At 41.2% G+C, this 16,485-nt stretch overlaps 1 protein-coding gene across 1 annotated transcript; it reads left to right on the top strand.

The window, feature by feature from the left end:
- Nucleotides 1-107: 107 nt before the first annotated feature.
- LOC119122514 (myosin heavy chain, fast skeletal muscle-like) lies at nucleotides 108-12,387 on the top strand. Its single transcript, XM_037250800.1, has 41 exons — nucleotides 108-210; nucleotides 315-364; nucleotides 444-654; nucleotides 741-884; nucleotides 957-1,113; nucleotides 1,416-1,443; nucleotides 1,767-1,878; nucleotides 2,000-2,092; nucleotides 2,184-2,247; nucleotides 2,326-2,424; nucleotides 2,507-2,610; nucleotides 2,694-2,832; nucleotides 3,153-3,271; nucleotides 3,351-3,500; nucleotides 3,573-3,743; nucleotides 3,817-4,120; nucleotides 4,248-4,318; nucleotides 4,420-4,507; nucleotides 4,593-4,710; nucleotides 4,961-5,084; nucleotides 5,177-5,313; nucleotides 5,409-5,664; nucleotides 5,731-5,973; nucleotides 6,048-6,224; nucleotides 6,306-6,451; nucleotides 6,526-6,616; nucleotides 6,708-7,097; nucleotides 7,189-7,315; nucleotides 7,425-7,543; nucleotides 7,626-7,822; nucleotides 7,897-8,080; nucleotides 8,170-8,335; nucleotides 8,413-8,537; nucleotides 8,614-8,922; nucleotides 9,163-9,366; nucleotides 9,458-9,583; nucleotides 10,038-10,208; nucleotides 10,836-10,940; nucleotides 11,208-11,303; nucleotides 12,045-12,176; nucleotides 12,260-12,387. Exons 3-41 carry the CDS (start codon nucleotides 451-453, stop codon nucleotides 12,278-12,280), a joined length of 5,811 nt encoding a protein of 1,936 aa, XP_037106695.1. The 5' UTR covers nucleotides 108-210; nucleotides 315-364; nucleotides 444-450; the 3' UTR covers nucleotides 12,281-12,387.
- The last annotated feature ends 4,098 nt before the right edge of the window (nucleotides 12,388-16,485 follow it).

Below are 16,485 nucleotides of genomic sequence, written 5' to 3'. Positions count from 1 at the left end.
CAGTTTTGTTTTTCTTTCAGATGGCTTCCCCAACTCATCATCACAACTGGCGCGATGATGAGGTGGGGAAGTCATCTGATACCATTCTTCCAAGACAAGCTCATTGACCTAAACTGGAGAGCTGCTCCTCCTTGGTGGCCACAGATAACAGTATAAAAGTCCAACGCTCAGGCGCTTCCAAAGGTTTGGACTGATAGGCTGCCAACCAAGGTGAGCATTGTGTTCTTCTCTTCTACTCAATTTTGACTGATGATGTAAAGATCTTCATGCATAATTACGACCAAAAAATGACTTTCTTATTTTTTTCCTGTTAGAGTACTTTACTATCTATAGTACACAGCAGCTGCATCACAGCAGGATAAAGGTGCGTTTGCAATCATTTGTTGTTAAAGTTATTGTAAATATGCAAGGCATTCATCCATCTGTATTTTTTCTTCTGAAAGAGGCACCATGAGTGGGGACCCAGAAATGGAGTGTTTTGGCCAGGCGGCCATCTACCTCCGCAAGCCAGAACGAGAGAGACTTGAAGCTCAAAACACTCCCTTTGACGCCAAAACGGCCTACTTTGTGGCGGAACCCACCGAGATTTATGTGAAGGGTAAACTGATGAAAAAGGAGGCGGGCAAAGCCACAGTTGAAATCAAGGGTGGGAAGGTAAAACAGACTGCATCAAAATTCAATAGATTCTTCATATACTCATTTATTTCATTCCTGCTGTGTCTTTTGGGATTTTGTGTCAGAATCTCACTGTCAAAGAGGAGGACATCTTCCCAATGAATCCACCCAAGTTTGACAAGATTGAGGACATGGCCATGATGACCCATCTCAGTGAGCCTGCTGTGCTGTATAACCTCAAAGAGCGCTACGCAGCATGGATGATCTACGTGAGTGGGAACTATTTGTCACCCCCAAGTTGCTGAAAGACGCGTTGGTAATAATCCCTGATCTCTCAACAGACCTACTCCGGGCTGTTCTGCGTCACTGTCAATCCCTACAAGTGGCTGCCAGTGTATGACGCGATTGTCGTATCAGGGTACAGAGGCAAGAAGAGGATTGAGGCTCCTCCCCACATCTTCTCCATCTCTGACAACGCCTATCAGTTCATGCTTCAAGGTATCATTTAGTAGCATTGGCTTTATGTACAATGTACATCCTTGTATATCCAAATTATTTATTATTTAGGATAATATAAAAAAAACTTTTGAGCTCTTAAACATTGTATGGTTAAAGTCTTCTAGCTATCTAAGGTTGGTTATTAATTTGTGAAAATAGAAGTTGACGTGAAGTTGACAAATGATGGACTTATGAGGTTTCCACTCAACGACAGGACTTGATAATTGTACTAAATTTAATAAAAAGCACATACGATTATAGAAAAAAATTAATTCACCTGTCTAACGTCATTCTTTCCACAGATCGGGAGAACCAGTCAATTCTGATTACGTAAGTCAATTTTAATATCGTATTTTGATATACATTAGGGCCTTGAGCTATGAGTGACCCGAATTAGATGTGTTATGAGCACTTTGTGGTGGCTGTAAATTCAAATATTTCGCAAATATCCTTTTAAAATAAACATGAAACAATGAGGATCACACAATGTGCATTTAAAACAACCAAACTATGTTGCGTTGAGTTACCTGCTAGCTTGATGCTAACATGAAAGGAAAATCCCAAAGACATGCTAACGTTAATTGTGATAGTCACGGGAGTTGTTATGTTGATACTTTATCTGACTTGCATTTCTCCATATATCTTTGTTATAGCGGAGAATCTGGTGCAGGAAAGACTGTGAACACCAAACGTGTCATCCAGTACTTTGCGACAATCGCAGTGGCTGGAGGAAAGAAGCAAGAGCAATCAGCTAGTAAAATGAAGGTAATGTGTGTGTATTTTGATATAGATATATATAAAAATGCAATATATCAGAACACAACATGCATGGTATGTAAAAAATACTGTATATAGTAAAGTCCAATTGATGTCTGGCTATTTTAAGGGCTCGCTGGAGGATCAAATCATCGCAGCAAATCCCCTGCTGGAAGCTTATGGTAATGCCAAAACTGTGAGGAATGACAACTCATCTCGCTTTGTAAGTTTTTCTTTGCAAAACCATTCCTATTTAGAATAGACACTGTTGTGAAAAGATTTTTTCCCTAAATTTTACCGGCATTCTTCTGTAGGGTAAATTTATCCGAATCCATTTTGCAACAACTGGAAAGTTGGCTTCTGCAGATATTGAAACATGTAAGGATGCTGTCCAAATAGTTTTACTGCTGGAGGGAACTATTTTGAACTGACTTTATATCTTGTCTTGTTATGCAGACCTGCTGGAGAAGTCTCGAGTAACTTTCCAGCTGTCTGCTGAGAGGAGTTACCACATCTTCTACCAACTCGCAACCGGCCATAAACCTGAGTTGTTGGGTCAGTAGCACTTGGAACTTACATCTTTGGACATTGTTTACTTTTCCATCAATGTACTAACTGAATCACAAACATTTTTCAGAGGCTCTGCTGATCACCACAAACCCTTACGACTATCCCATGATCAGTCAGGGTGAAATTACTGTCAAGAGCATCAATGATGTTGAGGAGTTCATTGCCACTGACGTGAGTGCTATGAATATTGCGAAACATCATAAGTGTATTTTGGCATACTACATTGGAGACAACTCTTGTTGTTTGTGCTTCAGACTGCCATTGACATCCTGGGCTTTACTGCAGAAGAGAAAGTGAGCATTTTCAAGCTAACTGGAGCTGTGATGCATCATGGAAATATGAAGTTCAAGCAAAAGCAGCGAGAGGAGCAAGCTGAGCCTGACGGCACTGAGGGTAACGCTTAGACACATTTGCTTGACTGTCATAAGAACCCATGAATTATTTCCCAGTTGCCTCCAAATTGTAGTTTGAACCCCCCAAAAGAGCACCAGGCTGTCTCCAAACATTTGTCTGCTACTGTATGTTAAGAGCCTTCATCCATTCCTGTTATGTTCTCCAGTTACATTGTGTATGAAGGGATGTTGATGGCATTACAAGGGATATCTTTCTCAGCAGATGGGTCTTTGCATAGCCCCTGTGGTATGCACCCAAATATTACCAAGAGATCCTTGGCACATGATATCATAATCCTTTGTGCTCTCGCTTTTCGCCAGTGGCCGATAAAATCGCCTACCTCATGGGCCTCAACTCTGCTGATATGCTCAAGGCTTTGTGTTACCCAAGAGTTAAGGTCGGCAATGAAATGGTGGTTAAAGGTCAAACTGTGCCTCAGGTAATTTAGGGGGATGTGTGCTACGCATTCAAGAAATGAGTCCAAATGGATCTTTATGACCATGTTTCTTGACTTCTAGGTTCACAATGCCACAATGGCTCTCAGTAAGTCAGTCTACGAGAAAATGTTCTTGTGGATGGTGGTCAGAATCAATGAGATGCTCGATACTAAGCAACCCCGAAACTTTTTCATCGGTGTGCTGGATATTGCTGGATTTGAAATTTTTGATGTAAGTATACATACAGTATCGAAAGCTTGGTCAAAATTCCATCCACTTCACTTTTTGTTTTTAATGTGACAGTTCAACAGCTTGGAGCAGCTTTGCATCAACTTCACCAATGAGAAACTGCAACAGTTCTTCAACCACCACATGTTTGTGCTGGAACAAGAGGAGTATAAGAAAGAAGGAATCGAGTGGGAGTTCATCGACTTCGGTATGGACTTGGCTGCCTGCATTGAGCTTATTGAGAAGGTAAACGAGAAAACCATCCAAACTCGGAAAGAAGTGCATTGACGCGATAGTAAAAGACAAAATGTCCTTCCAGCCAATGGGCATCTTCTCCATCCTTGAAGAGGAGTGCATGTTCCCCAAGGCTTCAGACGTCACCTTCAAGAACAAGCTGTACGACCAGCATCTTGGCAAAAGTGCCCCCTTCCAGAAGCCAAAGCCGGCCAAAGGCAAAGCTGAGGCCCACTTTGCTCTTGTTCACTACGCTGGCACTGTTGACTATAACGTCAACGGCTGGCTGGACAAGAACAAGGACCCCCTGAACGACTCAGTTGTTCAGCTCTACCAGAAGTCTTCAATGAAGCTGTTGAGTCACCTGTATTTGTCTCATTCATCTGACGGTACATATTTCTACTATAATAACACAAAGGTCATTTGCTTGTCAGATGTAACGATATGTCAGAAGGGGATCTTAAAAGGTGCTCAGCATTAAGAAATGAATGATGTCAAGGTTTAAATTCTTTACAGAGGCAAAAGGTGCAAAGAAAGGTGGCAAAAAGAAGGGCGGTTCATTTCAGACGGTGTCAGCTCTCTTTAGGGTAAGCTCAATTAAAACAAATCTTCATGTCGCATAAGATAAATCTTTCATCCAGTCATTTTTACTATGCGAACAAATGAATGTTTTTTTCTCCAATTTCAGGAAAATTTAGGAAAGTTGATGACCAACTTGAGAAGCACTCACCCTCATTTTGTGCGTTGTTTAATTCCCAATGAGACAAAAACACCAGGTGAGTCCAAAAGTCTGCCATCACTACACTCAAGCACATAAGAACTGACTTGGCGGCTTTACATCGGTCACATTGAATTTTTAAGGTCTTATGGAGAACTTCCTGGTCATCCACCAACTGCGTTGTAACGGCGTGCTGGAGGGTATTAGGATCTGCAGGAAAGGTTTCCCCAGCAGAATCCTCTATGGTGACTTCAAGCAGAGGTACTGGAGCTTGTCAGTGGGCCAAAAACACGTCATATACGCAACAGCTAGCTAGCTAAATGGTAGTAGCCCCAAACTACAACTAAATGTGTCTCATTAGTTTGTGTAGTTGAGGTTGCAACACTAGATTGATTGATTGATTGATTGATTGATTGATTGATTGATTGATTGATTGAGTGATTGATTGATTATTGGTGATATTTTGGTTCACGTTGGCTGTGTTTTGAAACTTTCAACTGCATTCGTTCAGGTACAAAATATTGAACGCTAGCGTCATCCCAGAGGGACATTTCATCGACAACAAGAAGGCTTCAGAGAAACTTTTGGGCTCCATCAATGTTGATCACTCACAGTACAAGTTTGGCCACACCAAGGTGAGGTTTTGGTTTTGCTGAACTTTGTGGCATACCGACGTCTTGTGGTAATTTGACATGGTTTGGATCTGAACCTATACACCACTCAACAGGTGTTCTTCAAAGCTGGACTGCTGGGCACACTGGAGGAAATGAGAGATGAGAAACTGGTTCAACTGGTGGTCATGACTCAGGCTCTGTGCAGAGCCTACGTCATGAGACGGGAATTTGCTAAGATGATGGAGAGGAGGTATATGATGCAGTCGATGGAAATAAATGTTTTGAAGCAGAAATGGGCTCAGAGCTCAGTCAAACAAATTCACCCAATTTTTTTTTCAATGACAGGGAATCTATTTACTCCATCCAGTACAACATCCGCTCATTCATGAATGTCAAACACTGGCCATGGATGAAGCTCTACTTCAAGATCAAGCCTCTGCTTAAGAGTGCAGAGACTGAGAAAGAGATGGCCCAAATGAAAGAGGACTTTGAGAAAACCAAGGAGGACCTCGCAAAGGCCTTGTCCAAGAAGAAGGAACTGGAGGAGAAGATGGTGTCTCTCCTGCAGGAGAAGAATGACTTGCAGCTGCAGGTTCAGTCTGTAAGTGAATCAAGTCAAGATGTATCACTGTGACGATTGTTTACATTTTGCCTATCACGTCTTCAGGAAGGTGAAACTCTTGCCGATGCAGAGGAAAGGTGCGAGGGGCTGATCAAAGCCAAAATCCAGCTTGAAGCCAAAGTCAAAGAGGCTTCTGAGAGGCTGGAGGATGAGGAGGAGGTGAACGCTGAACTGACAGCCAAGAAGAGGAAGCTGGAGGACGAGTGCTCCGAGTTGAAGAAAGACATCGATGACTTGGAGCTTACCCTGGCTAAAGTTGAGAAGGAGAAGCATGCTACTGAGAACAAGGTTAGTATATAATTCATCTTAAATGGAGTCTATGCTCTTTGCAAATTACTAAAACCCAATAAAATGTGATGTAGGTTAAAAACCTGGTTGAGGAGATGTCTTCTCAAGATGAGACCATTGCCAAGTTGTCCAAAGAGAAGAAGGCCCTCCAAGAGTCCCACCAGCAGACCCTGGATGACCTTCAGGCAGAGGAAGACAAAGTCAACACTCTGACAAAGGCCAACTCCAAACTGGAGCAGCAAGTGGATGATGTGAGACTTGTTTTTCATATTTTAAAGTTGGGTAAGGAATGTCTTCAATCTCATGTTTTACCCAACATGCAAACTCACTAGCTTGAAGGATCCCTGGAGCAAGAAAAGAAGCTCCGCATGGATCTTGAGCGATCCAAGAGGAAGCTGGAAGGAGATCTGAAGCTGGCCCATGAGACCATCATGGATCTGGAAAACGACAAGCAGCAGTCTGATGAGAAAATCAAGAAGTATGTGAGAATCACTGTTGAACACTTTTCTGTGTGTTTCATACTGGTCTAATCCAAAAAAATATATAACCAAGGAGGGACTTTGAGATGAGCCAGCTTCTCTGCAAGATCGAGGATGAACAGTCAGTCGGGATTCAGCTTCATAAGAAAATAAAAGAACTGCAGGTAAAATGAAATGTAACAGTAATGTTTGCATTGGAAATGATTCGATTTCGTTTTGCTGTCATCCACAATTATGATTTATATCCAATCATAGGCCCGCATTGAAGAGCTTGAGGAGGAGATTGAAGCCGAGCGGGCCGCTCGCGCCAAGGTGGAGAAGCAGAGGTCCGATCTCGCCAGGGAACTCGAAGAGATCAGCGAGCGACTCGAAGAGGCCGGCGGTGCCACCTCGGTCCAGATCGAGATGAACAAAAAGCGTGAGGCCGAATTCCAGAAGCTGCGTCGCGACCTGGAAGAGTCCACCCTGCAGCACGAGGCCACCACCGCGGGTCTCCGCAAGAAGCAGGCCGACAGCGTGGCTGAGCTCGGCGAGCAGATCGATAACCTTCAGCGGGTCAAACAGAAGCTGGAGAAGGAGAAGAGCGAATACAAGATGGAGATTGACGACCTCAGCAGCAACATGGAGGCCATTGCCAAATCCAAAGTAAAGTTGACAAACAACTAAGTATAAGATCAAATCAATAACAAATCATCGTTCAATCAGTAACCTTGTTTTGTTTGTTTTGATTTTGTAGGGAAACCTGGAAAAAATGTGCCGTTCGCTGGAAGATCAATTAAGTGAATACAAGTGCAAGCATGAAGAGCACATGCGTCAATTTAATGACATCAATGTCCAAAGAGCAAGATTGACGACTGAAAACGGTGAGTCAAAAATGGATTGCACTTGGAAAAAAAAGGAAAACCTTATATATAGACACACATCCTTCCAAAGGTTTTTTTGAAGTGGTCCAACATTTTTTTTTTCTTTCAGGGGAAATTGGTCGTCAGTTGGAGGAAAAGGAATCTCTTGTTTCCCAGCTCACCAGAGGCAAGCAGGCCTACATTCATCAAATTGAAGAGCTCAAAAGGGCCCTGGAAGAAGAAACAAAGGTGTTGTTGTGGTGTTGTCTTGAATTTGTCATAGTGTTTGTGTATTTCTAAGCCACAATTATCCTCTTGTTGTTGTTAAAAGTCCAAGAACGCCCTGGCCCACGCCGTGCAGTCCTCCCGCCACGACTGCGACCTGCTCCGAGAGCAGTACGAGGAGGAGCTGGAGGCCAAGGCTGAGCTGCAGCGAGCCATGTCCAAGGCCAACAGCGAGGTGGCTCAGTGGAGAACCAAATATGAGACGGACGCTATCCAGCGCACTGAGGAGCTTGAGGAGGCCAAGTGAGTCCTGACAAGCACACCACTGAGCAAATAATGTTTCATTACTGAGATCTTTGCAAAAAAACTTTCAACAGGAAGAAGCTTGCTCAGCGTCTCCAGGATGCAGAGGAGTCCATCGAGGCGGTGAACTCAAAATGTGCCTCACTGGAAAAGACCAAACAGAGGTTGCTGGGTGAAGTGGAAGATCTGATGATTGATGTGGAAAGAGCCAACGCTCTGGCTGCCGCCCTCGACAAGAAGCAAAGGAACTTTGATAAGGTCATCATATGGTTCATCCAGAACATAAGGCAGTTTTTTTTTCAATATGAGCTGACTAACGGCGCTTCTTTGTTTTTTGATCTGTTCAGGTTGTTGCTGAGTGGAAGCAGAAATATGAAGAGAGCCAAGCAGAACTTGAGGGATCTCTAAAGGAAGCCCGTTCACTCAGTACGGAGATGTTCAAACTGAAGAACTCCTATGAAGAATCTCTGGACCACCTGGAGACCCTGAAGAGGGAGAACAAGAACCTGCAACGTATGTTGATTTGTGTGTGTGTGTGCGCACGCTTTCCCTAAATGATGAATATTTATTTATTTATTTATTTATTTCAGAGGAAATTACCGATTTGACTGAGCAGATTGGAGAGTCCTCAAAGACAATTCATGAGCTGGAAAAAGGCAAAAAGATTGCCGAGACTGAGAGAGCCGAAATCCAAACAGCTCTTGAGGAAGCGGAGGTACTCAAAATGACACATACACTTGAGTCTAATCATAAATCTTAACTGTGCAAAACAATTTCCTAAACCATCACAGGCCACACTGGAGCACGAAGAATCTAAGATCATTCGTATTCAGCTGGAGCTCACCCAAGTCAAGAGCGAGATTGACAGAAAGCTTGCGGAGAAGGATGAGGAGATGGAGCAGATCAAGAGGAACAGTCAGCGTGTGATTGAAGCCATGCAGACCACTTTGGATGCTGAGATCAGGAGCAGGAACGATGCCCTGAGAATCAAGAAGAAGATGGAGGGAGACCTGAATGAGATGGAGATCCAGCTGAGCCACGCCAACCGCCAGGCATCTGAAGCTCAGAAACAGCTGAGGAATGTCCAGGGACAACTCAAGGTACAAAATGAAATACAGTCTGACAGTGGTGAAGCTAGAGGGGGGTCTAAGGGGGCACTGGCCACCCCTGAAACATGATAGATTATTGGCTTATGGCCTGATAATCGAGTTTTTAGTATTTTCCGATTCCTCCGGTCTTTTTTCAAATTTCTTCCACGTAACACTTACAAGACATAGGACAACAGTACCGTATATAAAAATATTGTTTCCTCAGCAGAAGCTTTATTGTCTTGAATCCAGGATGCTCAGCTACACCTCGATGAAGCTCTGAGGGCTCACGCAGACATGAAGGAGCAGGTTGCCATGGTGGAGCGCAGGAACAACTTAATGCTGGCTGAGATTGAGGAGCTGCGAGTCGCTCTGGAGCAGACGGACAGAAGCCGCAAAGTGGCTGAAGCTGAGCTGGTGGATGCCAGCGAGCGTGTGACGCTTCTGCACTCTCAGGTAAACACTTCACGAAGACAAGCCGACATCCAAACAGTGGTGGATAGAATAAAATGGTTGAATAGCGACACTTTGCTAATTCTTTCTTCAGAACACCAGCCTGATCAACACCAAGAAGAAGCTGGAATCTGATCTGGTTCAGGTCCAGGGTGAAGTGGAGGATTCTATCCAGGAAGCAAGGAATGCTGAAGAAAAGGCTAAGAAGGCCATCACTGATGTAAGCAGCAGCTGACACTGTTTTAATCGACACTTATTAGTCAAGTCTGAGGCCATTTTTTAACTTAAAGAAAATAAATTGACACAAGAAAGTGGAAAAAAGGCTCAAAATAATTTTCTGCCTTTTTTCGTATACAGTCATGAGCAATGTTGTTAAGGTTGATTACAAATGATAGCTTTTAGAATGGATTAAAAGACGATATTTTTTCAATATTGTAAGGCCGTTGATACGAATAATTATCAGTGTAAAAACAATGGAAAAGGCAAATTATTTGTTTTAATATTATTTAATTCACTTTCCTTGCTCACAGTCCCTTTTCCACCTTTGGCATTCAAAGAAATAACCATTAAACTAATCCGAAATTAAAATTTGAAATAAATTGTGTTAAATGACCTTAAAGTTGAATAAATGGTTAATGGTGCTCATCATGTTGAAACGACTACGCCATGTGTAGGCTGCCATGATGGCAGAGGAGCTGAAGAAGGAGCAGGACACCAGCTCTCATTTGGAGAGGATGAAGAAGAACCTGGAAGTGACCGTCAAAGATTTGCAGCACCGCCTGGACGAGGCAGAGACTCTGGCTCTCAAGGGGGGCAAGAAGCAGATCCAAAAACTCGAGGCTCGGGTAGGTTAATACGATAAAAAAACATCGTAACGTGGTGAATAGTTTGAAATACTGCAAATTGCTACGTTTTCTTTTTTTCCTCATTTACTCGTTTTGTTTAGAATTACAAAAACATTTACACACAAGTGGAGTACTGCTTCCCAGCTTGAATTTGAATTCGCCTGGCACCGGTTTGCGTGCTCTTTTGCACTTTGAGACGCGCTATTTAAAGAAGCAAAGAATCAGCCCATGAAATTCATCACATATCTTATAAGCAGGCTGACTTCCAATTTAAGTTGTAACTTCATTTGCATATGCTCCTCCCTGGTTACGCCCAGTTCGTAGATCAGCTTCCACGTTTATTTATATGCACAATCAAATTGGAGCAAAGCTTTAGTAACTGGAATAAGCACACTCATGCAGGAGCTCCTGTCAACCACAATTCATGACCAGACACTCAAACGCAAAGTCGTCAACTGGCCAGCCTCTCCCCAGCTCACCAAAATCACACGGCAGCTCGCCAGGCCTCACACATATCTAAAAAACACATGCTGTCCCGTCTTTTCTATACATTTTATATTTAGATATTTTTTTGTTGGTATTCAATTATTTGTTGTTTTGCCAAATGATGGTCTTTTTGTGGTCAAGGTGAGGGAGCTGGAATCAGAGGTGGAGGCTGAGCAGAAAAGAGGCGCTGAAGCCATCAAGGGTGTCCGCAAGTACGAACGGCGAGTGAAAGAGCTGACTTATCAGGTAATTTATGATTTACTGTATAACAGGCTGGATGTAGAACACGTTTGACACCTCTAGAGGGCATAAATTACTCTTGTAAACCACTACTAAAAATAAATTCACTATAAATAACCATCTGGATGCTGTTTATTAGAAAGCTACATTTGTAATAATACACATTTGAGAAATGTTATGTGACGAGCTATAGTCGACATTCTTCTGTCACAATTGCGTCCACAAAAACTCTCTTGCTAGTCTTAAATGTACCATCTTGTGTGCCACCTTCAGACTGAAGAGGACAAGAAGAACATTGCAAGACTTCAGGATCTGGTGGACAAGCTGCAGCTGAAAGTCAAGGCCTACAAGAGGCAATGCGAGGACTCTGTAAGTGCTGCAAATGTAATTATTAACATAGATGGTAGTTTTAGTGAAGACTAGTGAAGTGTGAATATGTGTGAGTGGTCAGTTGTCTTCATGTATCCTGTGGCTGGCAACCAGTTCACAGTGTACCTCTGGTGCCCCAAGTGGTGGAGAAAATGGATGTCTCTTTCTAAAATTATATTATTTATAATCAATTAGATTCTAATTAATTAAAGAAACTAATTAATTAAGCAACAAAATAAATCTTAAATGTAATGTTTTAGTTCCTAATTTTTTCCCCCTACAAAATAATTAACAAATTATTTAAAATGTGTATAATTTTAAATAGATGTAAATGTACATGTAAAAAAATATTTTACAATTTTCCACATTTCTATTTACATTAAACACGTAACCTATTGCTTGAGATGATTTTTTGGTGATCGGTGAAATTAAAACAAATCAAACAAATACATGACAACTTGAACAAAATTTAAGGTAATTACACATGTAAGAAAGTTAGACGGTCTAACTTAAAAACTTAAGGACTTAAAATCAATAAATACATTTTAATGAACCGATTGGATGAACTGCACTGCAAGCACCAGAGTGAGGGACTGCAGGGCATATTCCAAACTTGGTTGGGGCTAGGGTTAGAGCTAGGGCTAGGGTTAGGCCTAGGGTTAGGGTTACCGCTAGGGTTAGGGCTAGGGTTAGGATCATGCAGCTTGACATTATTGCACTTGTGAACTCTACCATCTCTAGGAGGAGCAGGCCAACTCCCACCTGACCAGGTACAGGAAGGTTCAACATGAGATGGAGGAGGCTCAGGAACGAGCCGACATCGCCGAGTCGCAGGTCAACAAGCTGAGGGCCAAGAGTCGGGACTTTGCCAGGGTATGTTTGCGTATTTTCAATGAGAGTTGAATCGTCAACATTTGACTTCAATGCCTCATCATTTCTTCTCTGTTCTTTTAAAGGGAAAGGATGCTGAAGAATGAACATTAGTCACAATAAGACACGGCAAGAAATCATAAAATATGGTATTTTTGTCAAATGTGTCTCGTGTGTAATTTAATAAATTTGCCAGCAATTGGATGACCTTTGATTTGTTTGTTGTGTTTGTTGGGGCAAGATGGACAATTAATTCAAATGCCTATTTCATATATGAAATCGATTACGAATACATCATTTGGTTTTGTATATATATAAATTAAAAAGACATTCATTCATCGAAGTATATACGTTAGGCAAGCTCCCTAGTTCCAAGACGATTTATACAGTGTCAACGTGTCAGCTGTATGTATCAAGCCTCCAAAATAACCCGGCACTTCAAGTGTTGCCCGTTACCACCCGAAAGACGTCCAGGTTAAGGCGACTGTAAATCTTACGCGCGTGGTGTTAATGTTCGTGTCAGTCAAGTGACCTGACAGTTTGTCTTTGGACCTGTGATAAAAATAGACCCAATAGTAGCTCATTAGAATGTCAATTGCAGGTAGCTTACTCTTTGACAAAAATATATTGATGAAAAGCAACTGTCTGAGGCCCACTTTTGATTGAGGCTGTCTGAGGAATAATGAAAAATATATAATATATATATAAATAATGTTTAAATACCATTCAGACAATCAAAACTCAGCATTTATAGTATATGTATCTATTTTTTATTCTCTTTTTTAGCGTTCCGTATATTTTCAGCTAGAAACTGATATCTCCTCACTGAAGTTTGGACATGTATGTCGCAAAGAATGGAGATGTTTACTCTTACATATATAACATATGAAGCGGGACTCCCATTTTAGCATAATCCCTATGAAACGAGATCCAAGTGGGTGTCCCATAACGAAGGCCGTTTCCACAAAAAGAGCCGAGACGAGAACAAATGTCTGAGCTTACTGATGAGCGCCCAAGGCTGCGAGCATTGCTGAGGAGACATCTATATTTGTATTTCCTCCATATAAGCACCCCCAGGCAGGGAATCAGATCAAGTGTCACGTTTTTATTTACTATATTGGCCTATTTTGTAAGGTGTGAAGCCCTCAGCTCCAAAGCCCCAAAGCCCCCGCTCGGCCCATCTTTGTCACTTGAGCGTCAACTTTCAACAAGGAAAGAATGCAAACTACCAAATGTCGTATAACATGATCCCCTCCTTGCGCCGTATGGGGAACAAACACTCGACTTGGGAGAAGGTCAAGCTGCGAGTGTGGCCTTGTCTTCACATCATCTGTCAGCACACACAGTGTAACGAGACCATTTAGAGGAAGAGTTTAAAAATAAACCTGCGCCCTCGAGATGACCCAAGTGCCTGTCTTGAGAATCCAGGAGACGTGAAACTGGTCACCTGTTCACAGCACATTCCGCATTGGACAATTGGGATGGACAATGTGCTAACTTTCCAATGAATACATTTTGTATGGCTCTAAGAAGATTTCAAAAACTGAAAAGACCCAAATTCTGTAGGCGTTGAAATGAGGGTTAAGTCAACTATTATGATTATTATTTAACTTTAATTTCTGTTGCTGACTTGTTATTATAGCTGGGGTAAAAAGACTCAAATGAACCTTAGAAAAGTTTTATAATGAAGTAGCGTGAACATTATGTCAAGGGCAGACGTAACGAAACCTTGGAAATCAACTATTCATAATTTACATAGTTGCACTTTAAATGCTTGGACAGTGTTGAAGCAAAAAAAACAAACAAAAAAAAAAACACTTGAAACTTACTTGTATCCATCATGGTGAGAATGCTGAATCGGCATCATTTCAAGATGGCGTCGTGTGTCTGAGCGCTTAGATTAGCACTTCCACAAAAGAAACAAGAAAAACATGTGAGTCAGGGTGTCGTTACAGACAAGTACATTCATCTTTCAATTGTAGACTTCAATCAAGCAGACCACTAAGGAAACTCAATCCGGCTTCCATTCCAGGCATCTCCCAAGAAGTCCTGAACACTGACGTGACATTAGAGGATAAATGATATAAATATAAATATAGATTTTACAATATCCTATATATTATCATATCATATCATATATACAATAATATATAATATACAATATATAATATATTTTATTTATATAATATATAATATATTCTATTTTGTATCTATACATATAATATATATTTTTATATATATTTTACTATAAAAACAATGACATAAAACAAAACAATGCAAACATGTATTTTGTACTGTTCGGACGTTTTGAAACGTTTTTCAGCAAACAAGCAAAATCCCAATAAATATAAACAATATATATATATATTATCATATCATATATACAATAATATATAATATACAATATATAATATATTTTATTTATACAATATATAATACATTTTATTTTATATATATATATATTTTTTTTTTATATATATTTTACTATAAAAAACAACGACGTAAAACAAAACAATGCAAAAATAAAACATATTTTGTACTGTTCGGACGTTTTGAAACATTTTTTCAGCAAACAAGCAAAAATCCCAGATTTCCTCCTTTGATCGGCCTGCTTAGATAACAAAGCTCTGGAGGCTTTGTTCTCGTATAAATGTCGGAGGAATGTCCTTTTTGAACAATGACATCCTGTAATCCTTTGACCGGATACGCTGCTATTAATACGAGCGTTGTTACATTCTCTTTTGTCTTGCAACAAATCCAATTAACTTTTGGGATTTGATCAGGCCCAGTGTGCTGGCCGTGGCAGCGGATCATTGTTTTCACAAGTTCTTCATTTTGTTCCTTTGTCACAGGAAAGACTTGCAAGGCTTCTGTAATAGAACACTAGTGACACATGAGCGCTTCTCTGAGGCTAAAGTTGGATGCTCCTCACTGCCAAGGTGCATTAGAGAGATTATTGTAAAGACCCAAACAATGTCGGAACTTTGGTATCACAACATGCCTGCTGGGAAAATATTTACACGGGGTTAAAAAATACAGTTTTGAAAGTCCTGCCTTTGTCTATTAAAATAATTTTTCCTCTATCTGGCACCAGGTCAAACTCACAAACTGTCATGTAATTTCTATTTACTGTGGCTTGGAGAGTTCTAATAGTTTCTATTTAAAACTAATTCATCAAATGGAATTATTTGAATGTCTGAGCCAAACACTCACAAGCCCATTTAATCTGCTGCTGACAGCAATGAAGGAGTTGCTTTATAGACCTAAATGAACAATTATCATTGCTGTCATACAAACTACATTGTTTTTACTCGACTCCCATCGGTGTCTTTCATTATTCCCCCTTTAAGATGTCATTAGCGTTCAGTAACCTTGTCCGTGATCAACTATTGATCTGCAATGAAAGACGATACCGGACAATAGGCGTAAATGAACATGACCAAAAAAAGCAAGTCGTGAAAGGCCGGTGAAGGCCCGACTCTATATAAGAAGGCTGGCCGGACGCCCTCAAGGAGTGACAGGCACTGACGAGTCAAGGTGAGTGGCTCTCGGTCTTATATTAGAAGAAGGCAAGCCAGCAGCTTTCAAAACAATGCAGGGCATTACCACTCACTGCCAAATCCTCCACACATCTTGGCCAGGACTCGGAAGGACCGCCAGCGCTTTTATTTACCACACTGAACAGGAATCCATTTAAACTAATTGTCTTTTGTTTGTCCCAGCTTTCAGAATCCTCATCCTCAACCCATCATTTACAGTTTCGCAGAGGGAGGGAAGAGAGAGAGTAAGTTGTCTCTGATATTTGTGTCCGTCATCTGACATTCTAATCAACAACCGGTGGACGTGTGACATTGTTTTAAAGAGCTCGGTTTTATTTAACATTCATTCTTCAGACATCTCTATCTATCCATCTATCCATCTATCCAGCCATCTATCTATCTATCTATCTATCTATCTATCTATCTATCTATCTATCTATCTATCTATCTATCTATCTATCTATCTATCTATCTATCTATCTATCTATCTATCTATCTATCTATCTATCTATCTATCTATCTATCATCCATCCATCCATCCATCCGTCTATCTCTGTCTGTCTGTCTGTTGAGCTGCCCGTCCATCCATCCATCCATCCATCCATCCATCCATCCATCCATCCATCCATCCATCCATCCATCCATCCATCCATCCATCCATCCATCCATCCGTCCGTCCGTCCGTCCGTCCGTCCGTCCGTCCGTCTGTCCATCCAAATATATTTACACTTCATATCAGAGAGGATTACCATGTGACTTCTTCCTCTTTGCAG

This window comes from Syngnathus acus, chromosome 5, assembly GCF_901709675.1.
Source record: "Syngnathus acus chromosome 5, fSynAcu1.2, whole genome shotgun sequence".
Classification (NCBI taxonomy): Eukaryota; Metazoa; Chordata; class Actinopteri; order Syngnathiformes; family Syngnathidae; genus Syngnathus; species Syngnathus acus.
The sequence above is the reverse complement of the archived record's forward strand: the minus strand, read 5'-3'. Positions and strand labels throughout refer to the sequence as shown.

Excerpts from the sequence above, each read along its gene's own strand:
- LOC119122514 (XM_037250800.1), top strand. The coding sequence starts at position 451 with ATGAGTGGGGACCCAGAAATGGAGTGTTTTGGCCAGGCGGCCATCTAC. Across the intron at positions 5,314-5,408 it reads GCTAAGATGATGGAGAGGAG|GGAATCTATTTACTCCATCC; the intron begins GTATATGATGCA and ends TTTCAATGACAG. Across the intron at positions 10,209-10,835 it reads TCCAAAAACTCGAGGCTCGG|GTGAGGGAGCTGGAATCAGA; the intron begins GTAGGTTAATAC and ends TTTGTGGTCAAG.